Source organism: Pyxicephalus adspersus, chromosome 4 (assembly GCF_032062135.1).
Source record: "Pyxicephalus adspersus chromosome 4, UCB_Pads_2.0, whole genome shotgun sequence".
Lineage (NCBI taxonomy): Eukaryota > Metazoa > Chordata > Amphibia > Anura > Pyxicephalidae > Pyxicephalus > Pyxicephalus adspersus.
In genome coordinates this window covers 115,880,594-115,894,460 of record NC_092861.1, presented here as the reverse complement: position 1 = coordinate 115,894,460, position 13,867 = coordinate 115,880,594, and the positions used below count along the sequence as shown (strand labels likewise).

At 34.3% G+C, this 13,867-nt stretch overlaps 1 protein-coding gene across 11 annotated transcripts in view; it reads left to right on the top strand.

Annotated features, from left to right (window-relative positions):
- The window catches only part of ARID1B (AT-rich interaction domain 1B), a 269,374-nt gene that overhangs the window by 84,889 nt on the left and 170,618 nt on the right, over positions 1-13,867 (top strand). For all 11 annotated transcript variants that reach the window (XM_072409384.1, XM_072409390.1, XM_072409387.1 and 8 more), the window contains one exon: positions 12,835-12,948. In XM_072409384.1, the coding sequence (XP_072265485.1) occupies positions 12,835-12,948 (114 nt within the window). The remainder of the gene's footprint in view (positions 1-12,834; positions 12,949-13,867) is intronic.

Here is a 13,867-nt window from a genome sequence, read left to right as displayed (position 1 = left end):
GGGATCGGGTGAGTATGATTTTTTTAAATTATATTTAACATGTATTCGGTGTATAAGACGCACCCACTTTTCCCCCCCAGTTTTGGGGAAGAAAAAGTGCGTCTTATACGCCGAAAAATACGGTACATTAAAAGGTAATTAACATAATGGTATAACCGTTTATTTGACCATGCCATGGTGCGCAATAATCTGACGCGTTTTGCCATGGTGGGCTACCTCAGGGATATAAATTAATGTGTGCTTAATGGACTACATATATAGAGATACAACAAGTCAGGGATAAATAACACATAATATGATCTAAATCAATATGTATGCATTCTTAAATTAGTAAATCAAGTCAAATTAATCAGTCATATATTTATAAATAGGGTGTCCAAAACAATAACTCAGTGGATAATACTTAACAATAATTATAGTACCAATATTGTATATGTTAAGATATGTGTTACACAAGTATTTAAATATACGTATTCAAGGGATATTTTCTAAGGTTGCAGAACTGTATAATGAAGAATACATATTTATTTTACTCACATACCCGTAGTTAGGAACAAATCCCACATAGGGGGTGTATATGTAGAGTCCCTGCTGGTGATATTGCTAAATGTAAATCATAAGATGTGAATAGCAGCATTCCTGTAATAGAAATTTGGTTTGTGTATGTGATGTTAGTATATAGTCTTAGCTTTTCTGTGTTCAGTGAACAATAAAGCTGTAATAAATATTACTATAGATCTGTCTATGACTGTGGATGAGAATTGGAAAGTAACAGGACACGTCACACCTTTCCTTTGGTGTGAACATAGCCAAATACAATATGTTGAATAAACTCCACTGGCAGCATTAAAAGTGACATGAAAGAAATAATACATACTTTTTTTTGGCTTTATGTGCATGTAGATATGAAAAAAACAGCACTATAAGTGTTTAGATATAAAGAGGAATCAAACGCTAGAATCCTTTTTCAGTTTTTCAAGAAAACTAAACTAGTTTCCATATTATTTTAACATCATTTAATGAGCCTGATTAATTAAAGTTCTCCAAGGCTGGAGAGGATACACTTTCATCAGTGAAGCTAGGTGATCCAGCACACCTGGAATGAATCTGGTTCAGGATTCAAAACATTTGCTAGCGAATAGCAAATGACTTTGAAGAAATACATTTAAGGTTTGCTGAATCATTCAGCTTTACTAATGAAAGTATATCCTAAATAATAAAATGGGAAAGTATATCCTAAATAAATAAAATGTGATGACCGTAACGCACAGCTCAAGGAAGCAATGGCAACCTCTGGAAGCACCCTGGAAACCTTTGTTAAGAATGGCTGCTCTATAGTATCCTAGTATTCTTTTTATACCTCCCCTCCCCCTTGAAAGCTAGATTCAAAGGTATTTATATATATATATATATATATATATATATATATATATATATAAATATATATTTGTGACAGGTTACTTTTATAATATGTCGGGTCTAATGTTTATCTACCAAGCCTTGCAGATCTTTAAACAGTTAAAAAAAATACAAATAGGAGAAACATTTTAACTTTATCCAATGCATTCAGCAATGTGTACATACCTTGGGTAATTAAATAACTTTGTTTTGCATGGTTCCCTTACCCTCTAGGGTCCAGGAAATGTTATTATGTAGATCAGTGATGTTTTGGCAGACTGTTGTATTATATTCAGTAATGTTCAAGTTTAAAATGTATAAACTATAATATAATGCATTGAGATAAACTCACCCATTCTGAAAATTGGAGGAGGCTTGGGATTTTTCATGGTGTTTAGTGACATAAGTGAATAGGGCTGTTAGTGGGTTAAATCTGTATACATAAATCATTATATTCTGTATAATTGACTCCGGATTGTTTGGCTCTTTAATGCAAAATAAAAAATGCTGGCCTGTAGACATATGCTGACACAGACAGGCAGACATTGGCAGAGAGATTGAGACCTTGAGTGCTATTTTGCTGAGCAGATTGTAGAAAGATTTTGCAACATATTCAACAATATATGGCAATCATTTGCCAAGGATCTTTATTATACATGAAGACTACTAAAATCTTTTGTTAACCACTTCACTACCCATTTGTGTTATATACATATATTTAAATTCGTTCTGCACAGTAATCATTTTACTTTATTTTACCTTTTATCAACATATATGGAGTATTTTAATGAAAAGTAAAAATACATAGCCCTAAAATGAATTTTAACTCCACTGATAACTTTTAGCGTATTTGCCATCATGCACAAGTATGCTCCACACATTTAAATGTTATGGCCTGCCAAACCACCACTCCTCCATCGCTTCACTGACCTCTTCACATGGTCTTGCATGGTTCAAAGTGTTCAGTTATCTTCATGGTGCAGGTCAGGACGACATAACTCCCCATGCGTATACTTCCTCTCAGCAAGGAAAAGTGGGCCTGATTTATTAAAGCGCTCCAAGGCTGGAGATGAAATACACTTTCATCTGTGAAGATGGGTGATCCAGCAAACCTGGAATGGATCTGGTCCAGGATTCAAAACATTTGCTAGTAAATAGCCAATTACTTTAAATAAATCTATTCCAGGTTTGCTGGATCATCCAGCTTAACTGATAAAAGTGTATCCTCTCCAGCCTTGGAGAACTGTGTATGTTTGGCCTAGTGTACAAAAATATGGAATAAGGAAAATTCTTAAAACGTACCTAAACTCAGAATTTTCACTCTACTTAAAGGGGTAGACAACCCTTTTATTTAAAGTAGAAAATTTTGTTTGGTTGTGTGTGTTTTTTTTTTTAATGGAACACTTTAAAAAAAAAAAAAAAAGGCACATCACTAGCCCCTTAATTCTCGATCGACCGCGATCAAGAATGAATGAGATTGCAGGGCCTTCCAGGATACCTATGTCATGCATTCCAGGAGGTTCTTGGCTGCAGTCATCAATAGGGAAAAAATTGCAATGGCAATTTTTTCCCCAACTACGTCACCCGATCTTGCACCTGCACAGTGTAAGATTGCGTGATGTGGAAAGAAGAACAGGGAAGAAGGGAGAAGATGGTGGTGACTGGCGATTCCTCGGCACCGAGCCGAAGGCTGATACCAGGACATTGCGGGACACGATGGAAGAAACCTCCCGACGGATAGACTGATATGCGGGATTGAAGGTAAGAGTGTTTTTTTTTTTTTTTTTTTGGTTTTGGGTTCCTACCTTTGCAAAGAAAGCTCAATTTCACTGTAAAGCTATTTTCAAATCATACAGCTTAATGCATATCTGAAATACATTTATTTGTATATTTGGCTATCTCCACTGGAGTTTTGGAAATAATGTTTTTTTTTTCTTTTCAAATACCCTAACTCCCTATTTTTGCCATGATTGCCAAAAAGCCACAAGGAAAGTAAAGAAGCCATGTATGCTAATTCCGAATATGGCGATCAGTTATGTTCAAGTGAATGTAGTTTTTGATGAATTAGGGTACCTCTGTTCTCCACTTTTAAAGACCTGATCAGCAGCCTGCAGAATCTTTTACTACTTTAATAAATATGGGGTTCTAAAAGTGGTAATTAGTTTCCTAAAAAGTGGGGAACACTATTCTGCATTTTTCTTTTTAATAAATAGGCCTCTTTATTACTCTTTTTTAATGTTTTTTACCTGATCATTTGTGTTTTTAAATATGTTACATAGCATGTCAAAAGGAAAGTTAATGGGATTTTACCATTTTATTGTACCTTTTCTTTGATTTATTTTACCTTTTTACATTGATTTAAAGATTGAGAAAAGAATAGTCATTATATATAGTACTCTGCATCTAAATATTTGTAACATGGTGCCTGGTCAAAAAAGTCACACACTGTCTAATATTTTGTCCACATTTACCTTTGATTACAGCATGCATTCCCTGTGGTAATCAGACTCCAGCACATCCCAAAGATTCATAATGGGGTTAAAGTCTGGACTCTATAGTCCATATGTCAAATGCTCCCTGAACCATTCTTTCACAATTTGTACCTGATGAACCCTGCCATTGTCATCTTGAAATATGCCTTTGCCATTGACAGAAAAACCTGGTCATTTAGTATATATTAGGTAGTCAGCTGATCTCATTTTGTTGGGCACAAAATGTCGCTGAACCTAGATCTGACCAACTGAAGCAACTCCAGATGATATCCCTGCCCCACAGCTTGGGGACTTATCTTTTTGGACCAGGTACTGTATTTATTATTGGCCTGTATTTATATATTGCCGACAATTTACACAGCGCTTTGAAAAATCCATTGTCATATTACTAATCGTCACTCAAATGGGTTCATAATCTAATGTCATATTCATAAGTCATTACTGTAGTCTAAGGACAGTTTTTTGGAGGGAAAGCCGATTGAACTAACTGTATGTTTTTGGGATGTGGGTGGAAACCAGAGTACCCAGAGGAAACCTACGTAGACACATAGAGAACATACAAACTCATTGCAGATAGAGTCCTGGCCGGGATACCAACCTGTGACTTAATGCTGCGCAGGCATGAGTACTAACCACTGAGCCAACCGTGCTGCTAATATACTGTTTACAAACATATGAAACCTGTACACTAAATCCAGGGTTATACCCAAGTAAAATCAGATTCCCAATTTCCACTTCATTTTTGCAGTAGGAAACCTTTTAAAGTAAACCTGGTAATTTAAACTTTTGATATTAAAAACATTCATAAACAGAGGTTACTGTAGGAAATTCTACATCGAAATCAGGAAAAGATCCAACCACCTGTAGTTATATGCATATATTGACTTTCTCTGTAAAAGTTGATCCTGGTCCAGAGCTTTTTGGTTTTTAAGAAACAAAATAGAGAGTTGCATAGAAATGTAGCTGCCTAAAGTGCCAGAGTGATTGTTATGACATGCAGTTTATTTTAAAACTACTTTTGATAATACAGTTTGCCTTTTGCGCATATGCTCCGTTTGCATTTTCCCCAGTTTGTGGCTGGTTTTCTTTCAGCAATTTGAAACATTAGAATTCTTTCTCATTAGAAAATATTGGTGAGTTTTGGAATTTGAAACATTAGAATTCTTTCTCATTAGAAAATATTGGCAAATTATTAACTAATGATTGCAGTTCTGAAGCCCATATGGGTCAGGAGAGGATAATTCATACTGCCCAAGATAAAATGGAATACCTTTTAGCATGTGAAATTAAAATGAAGTGACCTTGCAAGCATTAATTAAAATAAAAGGTGTTATATATATATATATATATATATATATATAAATATAATATATAATATATATTCAAATATTTTACATATTTTATTGGAAAGAATAGCTGTTTGGAGTCCCAGGTCATCAAATACCAATGAAGTTACAGTGTTTTTGTAACCAAGATATGCTTTTTTGCTGCCGATACTTTTTAATTTATTAAAAAAAAACATAAAACATTTTATCCCAAACCAATTGATTAATCTATCTATACAAATAATTGGATGTAAAGCTCTGAACTAACCTACAGATACCATGTGTAGTTTCAATATATTTTATTTATTTATATATTTTTAAACAGTGGAAACACATGATCTATTAAAGACAAAAAAAACTTTAATAGATAAAGATAAAAAAACACAAAAGTCTGTCCTGCATGTATAAAAAATATTGCTTTGTTAAATGGTTGTAAACTAGCAACCACATTAAATATTTTGGTGCAAAGAAAGTTGAACAGTTAAAAGTTGAAAAGTTAATAAAATAAATCACAAGGTAACTCAATTTTTAGCTCAGTTATTTCTTTATCTACTATTATTTGTTCTAATTTGCAGCCAAGTCAGGGTTTCCCTTAGTATTACATGCCAAAGTATCTTTCCTTGAAATCTTGCCAATAGCCATAGGGTGTATGGACGTAGCTTTGAGAGTAATCTGAACACGTGCTTTTAATGTCAGAAAAGAATACATCTGTGTGTTTGATTTACAGCTTCCCAAATCCTAGAGTAGGAGGAAGGTGTTTTGGTTGATATGATTGATCAAAGAGGAAGGAGTTCTACAGCTTGTGTGTTGCATAGTGCAATCAATGGTTCCTCTGTGAATTTTTTATCCATTCACAATACTTATTTAATTATTGTTTTCTTATCATTGCATGTGTTTGCAGTCTAGGCTCAAAACGAAGAGTATTTTAAATGAAGATATTTATTCTTTAGCTGGTTGTTTCACCTTTTTTACTTAATATTTGGTGTTTATGCTATTTATTGTCTTATTTATAGTCTATTGATGACACTAAGTTTTCTTTTTCTAACAATACAATGAAATAGATGGTCAAACTACAGATGCATTGCAATGCCATTTGAAATAACTATTATGCTTTATGTTTGAAATTAAACTCTGTCATCAATTACTTGTTTAGGTTTATTTTTTTAGGTAGAATTCAGTGCAAGACTCTTAGCCTCCAGTTGCGGACTACATATTTACACACTTGATTTTTGTCTTTTTGTGCATTCTTATTCTCTTGGGTCAGCTTTATCAAAATTTTCCAGGACTAAAGAAGATAGACTATCCTGAGAGAACCTGGGTGATCCTGCAAACCTTGTGATGGTTTTCTATCAGTTGCAAAATGTTTTCAGTCATGGACCAGATCTACTTCAGGTTTGCTGGATCACCTAGGTACTACCATGATAGACTAGTCTACCTTCTCCTTTTATGGACAGCTTTAATTAATTAGGTCTTTTTTTATCATGGTATTTAAACCACATTCCAACCACTAAAAACACCTGTATTTTTATAAATAGGTTTAAATGTGTTCAAAAGTATAGCAGGCTTTCTATTTTATTATTATTACACAGTATTTGTATAGCACCAACACATTACGCAGCGCTTTACAAAGTCCATACTCAATGTCACCAGCTGTCCCTCAAAGTTGCTCACAATCTAATGTCCTCACCATAGTCATATGTCATGAACACAATCTAAGGTCAGTTTTTAGAGGGAAGCCAATAAAACTAACTGCGGAGTACCCAGAGGAAACCCATGCAAACTCCATGCAGATCCCATATCGTCTGTGTTCAACCAAATCTCTCTTCCTCCTGTGTCACTGTCTGTATCTGTCTGTCATTTGCAACCCATATTTAATGTACAGCGCTGTGTAATATGATGGCGCTATATAAATACTGTTTTTTATTATTATATTATTATTATTATTATTATTATTATTAATAATAATAATAATAATAAAACAATAATATCCATTTCATAAATGGGGACGTTTATATTTGCATCTAAATGTATCCACACCACAACCATAGTTTTTTCTTCAATAAATATTTCTGATCTTTAAGAGTATGTTAGACAGAGTTCCCTTTTTTCTTTGTTGATTTTAGCCTAAAGTTTCTAAAAATAAGTTTATGTCCTTGTTTCCATTTATTCCCCTTGTTATTGTAGTTGCACAGTATGTCAATATAGGACTGCACACTGCAATAGGCAATAAAACCTCTCTTTTCCATGACCCTACAAGACCATGTGAGGAAGTTTGGGTAGAGAGGTGTAGGTATAACATCTTTTCAAGCATAGAGTGGGAAACATGAATTGAACTTTCAGTAAAAGCAAAAGATATTTTTTCCCAATTAAAAAGCAGTTAAAATGGTAAAATGGTAATATCAGACCTTGTTTCAGATAAAATTTGACCAGCAAACTTTAGCAACAATAGAAACGTGAATGACTATGACTGGATGCTTGAAAATACAGCAAGCTAATTTTTGACCTAACAAAATGTTCCTTCATGCAGGATACCAATCAGTGTTTCCAGCTAATTTCAGTTCTCCTCTGCTGGACTACAGGAAACTTTGTCTCTTAACTCCATAATCTATTGAGAAGGTGTTCTACAATCCAGAAGAGGAGAGTATGGACAGAACTGACAGCACTGTTTCTGTCGAGGGAGACAATTATAATTTCTAACTTCTGTTGTCATATTATTCTATTTGTGTACTCCATTGATTGTCTTATTAGGAAAAACAAAAAAGTACTTTGTGAATCATTTGCATTTTTTTTCATTGTGTGGGTGCTGTTGTTTTTTAACAGATTAAGAAGGTGTGTTAGGTAGGGAGGAAATTCCCTACCTAAAAAAGACAGTTTGCAAATTGTTTCTACTGTTTTAAATATATATTTATCTTTCACTTTTTTTATTGGGCAGATTTAAAAAAGAAACAATATTCCAAAAACATATTAATAGTATTTATCAATACACAAAATCCAAATAGTTTATCCTCGAATAACAAATAGAGAAGGTAAAGCTGCCATGGTTCTACAAAAAATATTTAAATTATAGCCATCTTCAGTGTATGGATAACTGAGGTAGGACGCATCATATGAAAATGTCAAATACATTAGCTATAAACTAGTGTACATTAGGAGTCATACGAAAAAAAGGAGAGACAGAAAATTGAAAAAAATAGCCCCATGCTTAGAGTAGCTAGAGATTTTCAAAAGCAGGGCACTTTAGACAAACTGATTAAATGAAACAGAGAAAGGTTAAATATTTTTTCAATTTCCAGAACCTTCACACTTTGGTACAATACCACCAAATGTGGAACATCATCCCCAACTGTTCCCACTTTCAGTAACAAGCAAAGAGGCCTGTGTATTGAGCTTGGAGGTACAGCAACCATACACCATCAATGAATGTCTTTTTCTGGTTCAGTTCAATAAGAGCCATATTGAGTGAGCTTCACTGGGTATCAGAAAGCAGGAGAGGGTCCTCAAAGCATTTCCACTGGAGTTTAGAATCAGTAGAGATTAGGTGCCCCAAAGTTCTAGAAGCAAAAAGTGTTGTCCTATTATCCCTGGGCCTCGTTTTTGCCCAAATAAAATTAAGAATTTTCAGCCACATAGCAGCAAAATCATAAATGCAAGTTTTCTGAGAACAGCCACCTAGATAAAATATTTCATATCCTCACAAACCATGAGAGCTGACAGACAAAGCACCTCTGCAGATCTTCAACAAGGCTTCCTCTGCACCTGATAAGTCACCCTGGAGTTCCCAGTGATGTTGGTGCGTGCGGCCATTGCGTTGGGGGAGTTGCGGGAATTTCAAATTATTTTGTTTTGCATTCAATACAAAATAACTGTATTGCATGCAATACAGTGTATTTATATGTCTAAAAGCAGTACATTGTCTTTCAATAAAATCTATTTTACAGTATATTATAATAGTATGAGTATAATATGTTTTTATTTTTTTAATTGTTATTTTAATTAATTATTTTGACATGATTTTGTGTTTCAAACTTTATTATACTCATACTATTATACTATACTTTAAAATACATTTTCATGAAAAACAACATACTGCTTTTAGACATATAAATCTGGACAGAAATGAACCGCCCAGGAGGTTAAAACATATCAAATTATTAATAAACCAAAGGTTAGTCTAAACACCCAGCTAAGTATATAAGGGATGGGCATATTTATAGTTTGCATCAGTTTTGTTATTTATCGTCATATACCCAAAATGTACAAAAAAGGCAGAAAGCGGCTCTTTAAAAAAAAGTCTTTCTTCAAAGGCCCCCCAAATATATACTGTTGTACAGCTCTTTTTTTAAATATGATAAGTATGCTTAGAAATAATATTCTGATACAAGGGTGAACAAAGAAATGTTTCTGAAGGGTATGCACTTGTATTTCTGCGTTGATTACTTTTAGTTATTTATTTGTGCTATTGAGTCTGTGAGATGAGTCTGCTATTAATTAAAGCACCCCTTGCTTGAGTTCACATCTATTGCCTTCTTTACCTTATAGCATAGTGTGCAGTTTCCATGTATAACTAGATGAATTGGATAACACTGTGGAGTGCTATGTGCTTGCTTATGTACATGTAAATTAGCCAGCTGGTTGTTAGCTGGTGGCAGCTTATTTACTATCCTTAAACCGGAATGGATTTACCCTTCCCCCTTAATTGTAATGACAATAAGTGAGAAATCCTGCCACTCTTTTTTGATATAACTGAATGGTTCCATCTGCTTTATCTAAGCAAAAGAAATTAATTGTGTATGATAATTTTATTATATTGTATAAAATCCATGTGCTTTTAGTGCCTATGGGGAAGTAATGCAAGGTATTGGATTTATTCATAAAAAGTTGTTGTGTAGTGCTGCTATTTCTTTCAACATCTCAGCAGTTTTTATGTATTTACTTAAACTGGTTATGCTTCTTTTCCTGCCAATGTAGGCATGTTGCAAAACCTACAAACTGACCTTTGTGTGTTTAAGTCTTGATGCAGTCTGGTTGTATTGAATTCAGGCTGCTATAAAGGATTTAGTTAAGGAGTTTTTTTGTCTTTAAATGTTGCAATGTTTTCTTAAATATTAAAGAGAAACTGTAGTGTTTTTTTTCTTTTGCTATACATGAGAAGGAGATCAGTTTGAAGTCCAACTCAGGCTATTTTTTGTTATAAAGTCATCAAGCTTTGGACGGTAACACTGATGTAGGCACTTCTCCTCTATGTCATGAAGGACCACCTACCATCAGGAGAAGAATGAGGCCCCTGTGCAAAATGTGGCCCTCTCAACAGCTTGACATATTGCTGATGGCCCAATGGGGAGTAAAGGTTATCATGAGCTGGGCAGTATTCTTATTAACCTTGTAGTAATAATAATTTGAAGCCATGTTTACCTTTGTAAGTGGAATATGGTATATAAATTAACTCAAACAATGTTTTCGCCATATTAGGGAGTTGCTTTCTGGCTTCACATTGACTGGGTTTATTTATGTGTATTTAAATATTATGTTTACTAGACATATTATGGGGAGGTGGGGGCAAAAAGAGATCAAATGGCCCCTTGTTTAATTAGTGAGAAACACGGTAGAACCTTTTTTAACACAGTATTTATTTTCGCTTCCTTAAAAAATCCTATAATTAGGGATTTACATTAGGGATGTTAGGATATTGGGCAGAGCCATGCAAATCTTTTGTTTCTGCCCCTCTGGCAAAATGCACAATAAACCATTGTTTCCAGTGAATAGGGTTTATTGACTGACAAGATTGACAAAACCCACTGAATGCTGAACATTGGGAATTGATAGTTTTGGTGCAATTTTTGGTAACTGTTTAGTAAATATAGTTCAAGGCAATGGGAGATGCCAGCCGTAATATTAATAATGTCAGGCAAGTCTTGAGCGATTTTTAGGCCTATACTACTTGGCCAACTAGCAATTGCAACACAATCATCTGTGTTTAAGCCACAGACTATAGTTTCTATCAGGTACAGTCATTTGAAATAGTAATTACATATGTTGACTTTAGATCTTTGTTTAAACAGTTCCTACAGATAAAAGATAAAGATTCACACAAGGAAATTGCCTTTTAATAATCTGTTCAACAAAAAGTATGGCAAAAAGTATGTACACCCTTGTACTGCTTTCGGAAAAATTAATTTTCATAGGTTTTTACAAACCTGCCCACCATTTCTCTGTACAAAATTATTTCAGTCACAATATGTTTGTGGGTTTCCTTCCATGAACTTTCTGTGTCAAATTCCCCCACAACTTTTCAATGGAATTCAAATCAAGGCTTTAACTAAGCCAGTCCATAACCTTCAATTTTTTCTTTGGTAGACATTTCTTGATGGATTTCCTAGTGTGTTTCAGATCATTAACACATTAAAAGATTCATTTTCGATTCAAGTTCAGCTTTAACTTGGGACAGATGGCTTCACATTCTCATTAAGCACACTTTATTATGATGTGGTATTCATAGTAAAATCAATGACTGCAAGCTGCCAAAGCCATAGAGCATTAAAGCAACTGCAACCTAAAGGTGGTTCTTCTGAAATGTTATCCTCAGTTTCCACTAAATATGTCTACTGTTGCCATGGCTAAACAATTTTTATCTTTAATTCATTAGTCCAGAAAGCCTAGCTTTCACGTACATGTTCAGATGCAAACTGTAGTCTTGTTCTAATATACAGGTAAGAATATATACCAGACCAAAGTAAACAAGTAAAAGGAGTTAATTTTTGGGGTTTACATGCACTTTATTCTCCCCAGCGGTAACCCTGAGTGTGACTGCTAGGAGCAGTAACCCCGAGTCACCCTTGGGGTAGGTAAACCTATGGGGAATATTAGTAAATAGAGTCTTACGTTATCCGCCAGCGTCCCGCGTCATCCTTCGCGTCTTCTCTTTCAGCCAGGTTCTCTGCACCCAATGAGTCACCGGGGAGTTCTGTTCGGGGGGGAGGAATTTCAAATTAATTTGTATTGCATTCAATACAAAATAGCTGTATTGAATGCAATACAGTGTATTTATATGTGTAAATGCAGTACATTGTCTTTCATGAACATTTATTTTACAGTATAATAAAACAGTATTAGTATATTATTTATTTAAAAAAAATGTAAGAATTAAAAAAAAAATGATTTTTTAAAAATGTATTTAATTTATTATTTTGACTATGTACCGCTTTTAGACATATAAATCAGGTTATTGACTTGACTAGATTACATTGGGGTTGATTTACTATAGCCATGTAGGTTAGTGACTTAGCAAAGTGAATCATCCCCTTGCAAGGGATATTGCATTTGGCTTGGTAAATGAGACGACGCTCTGCTGACTTCAACTATTCATTCATGTGCAAGGAAATTCCATTTCTTTCCAGATTTCCTTGCACATGATTATGTATTCTTTGCAAAGTGAACTTTCAGCAAATTCACTAAGCTTAGTGAATCATTCCTTGCTTGGTGATAATTCCTCCCATTGAATCAATAACAAATCATGTTGGGATCTTCTGCAAATATTTCTTGGAAATTACATTATAATTGCAGTTTGAGCAGCAAATAAAGTTATGCCACATTAATTAAGTTTTATTTTTTATTTTGTTCAGGACGTTCCGCCAGAAAGCTATGGAAACAGGACTCAGCCTCCTCCGATGGCTCCTGGAAAGACTAACCATGAAGACTTGAATATAATACAACAAGAGAGGCCATCAAGTTTACCAGTAAGTTTTATTTCTACCTAAAAAATGTTTTTCAAATGCATATTTATTACAAGAAGTGAAGTTTAAGATCATAAAATCTATGGGTATAGCTTTCATTTTGGTAAGAATAGATTATGGAATTTATGCACAAAGTGACCTAATGTACCACATCAAAATAATTCTTGGCAGACCTGGTGGGGATCGGATTCTCCCAGAATCCGATCTTAACAAAAACATTGGTGATGACTATTAAAACAACTGTGATACGCTGGGTTCAAAGTAATGATTATTAAGTATGAGGCACTGTCTTACAGAGCTCTGGTAGCGTCTGTTTCCAGGATAAATATACCATAAGATTGTTAAATTATCAATGTTTAGACATGAGCCATGTAATGAAGAAATATGAATCATTATTCTGTCAGTTTTTTTAATGAAGGCGGTAGAAATTGGAGTGATCATGTGTTGTAGCCCATGGTCATCTTTTACCAGTTTAGAACAACCAGTTGGTATTGTTATTGCCAGAGATTGCCAAGATATTCATGCAAATACAACATTTTGATTAAAGCAATGTGTAGTGAGTGAGAAGCACTGGTGACTTTAATACACCAATGTCAAATTTCTGAAGAACCAACACACAAACTTGTCTATGCAGGAGTGTTCAGCCAGGGCAATGTCAGATGTTTCACAGATTATGATCATCTTAACCTTCTAAATGTATGGCCATCCAGACACCATCTTGTGTCATTCCACCAACTGAAAACACTCCTGCCATTTGGACATTTGATAATTAGAAAATACATTTTAGATTTCAGCCTGTTCTTTAGGTAACATTACAAGTCAATAGAGAGGGCCTGTGTGTTAGCTGGGCTATATTAGATTAACGTGTAAAGTTTTGATGTCAGTGCTAATGTTTATAGATGGGACAGAACAGTAGGAGTGA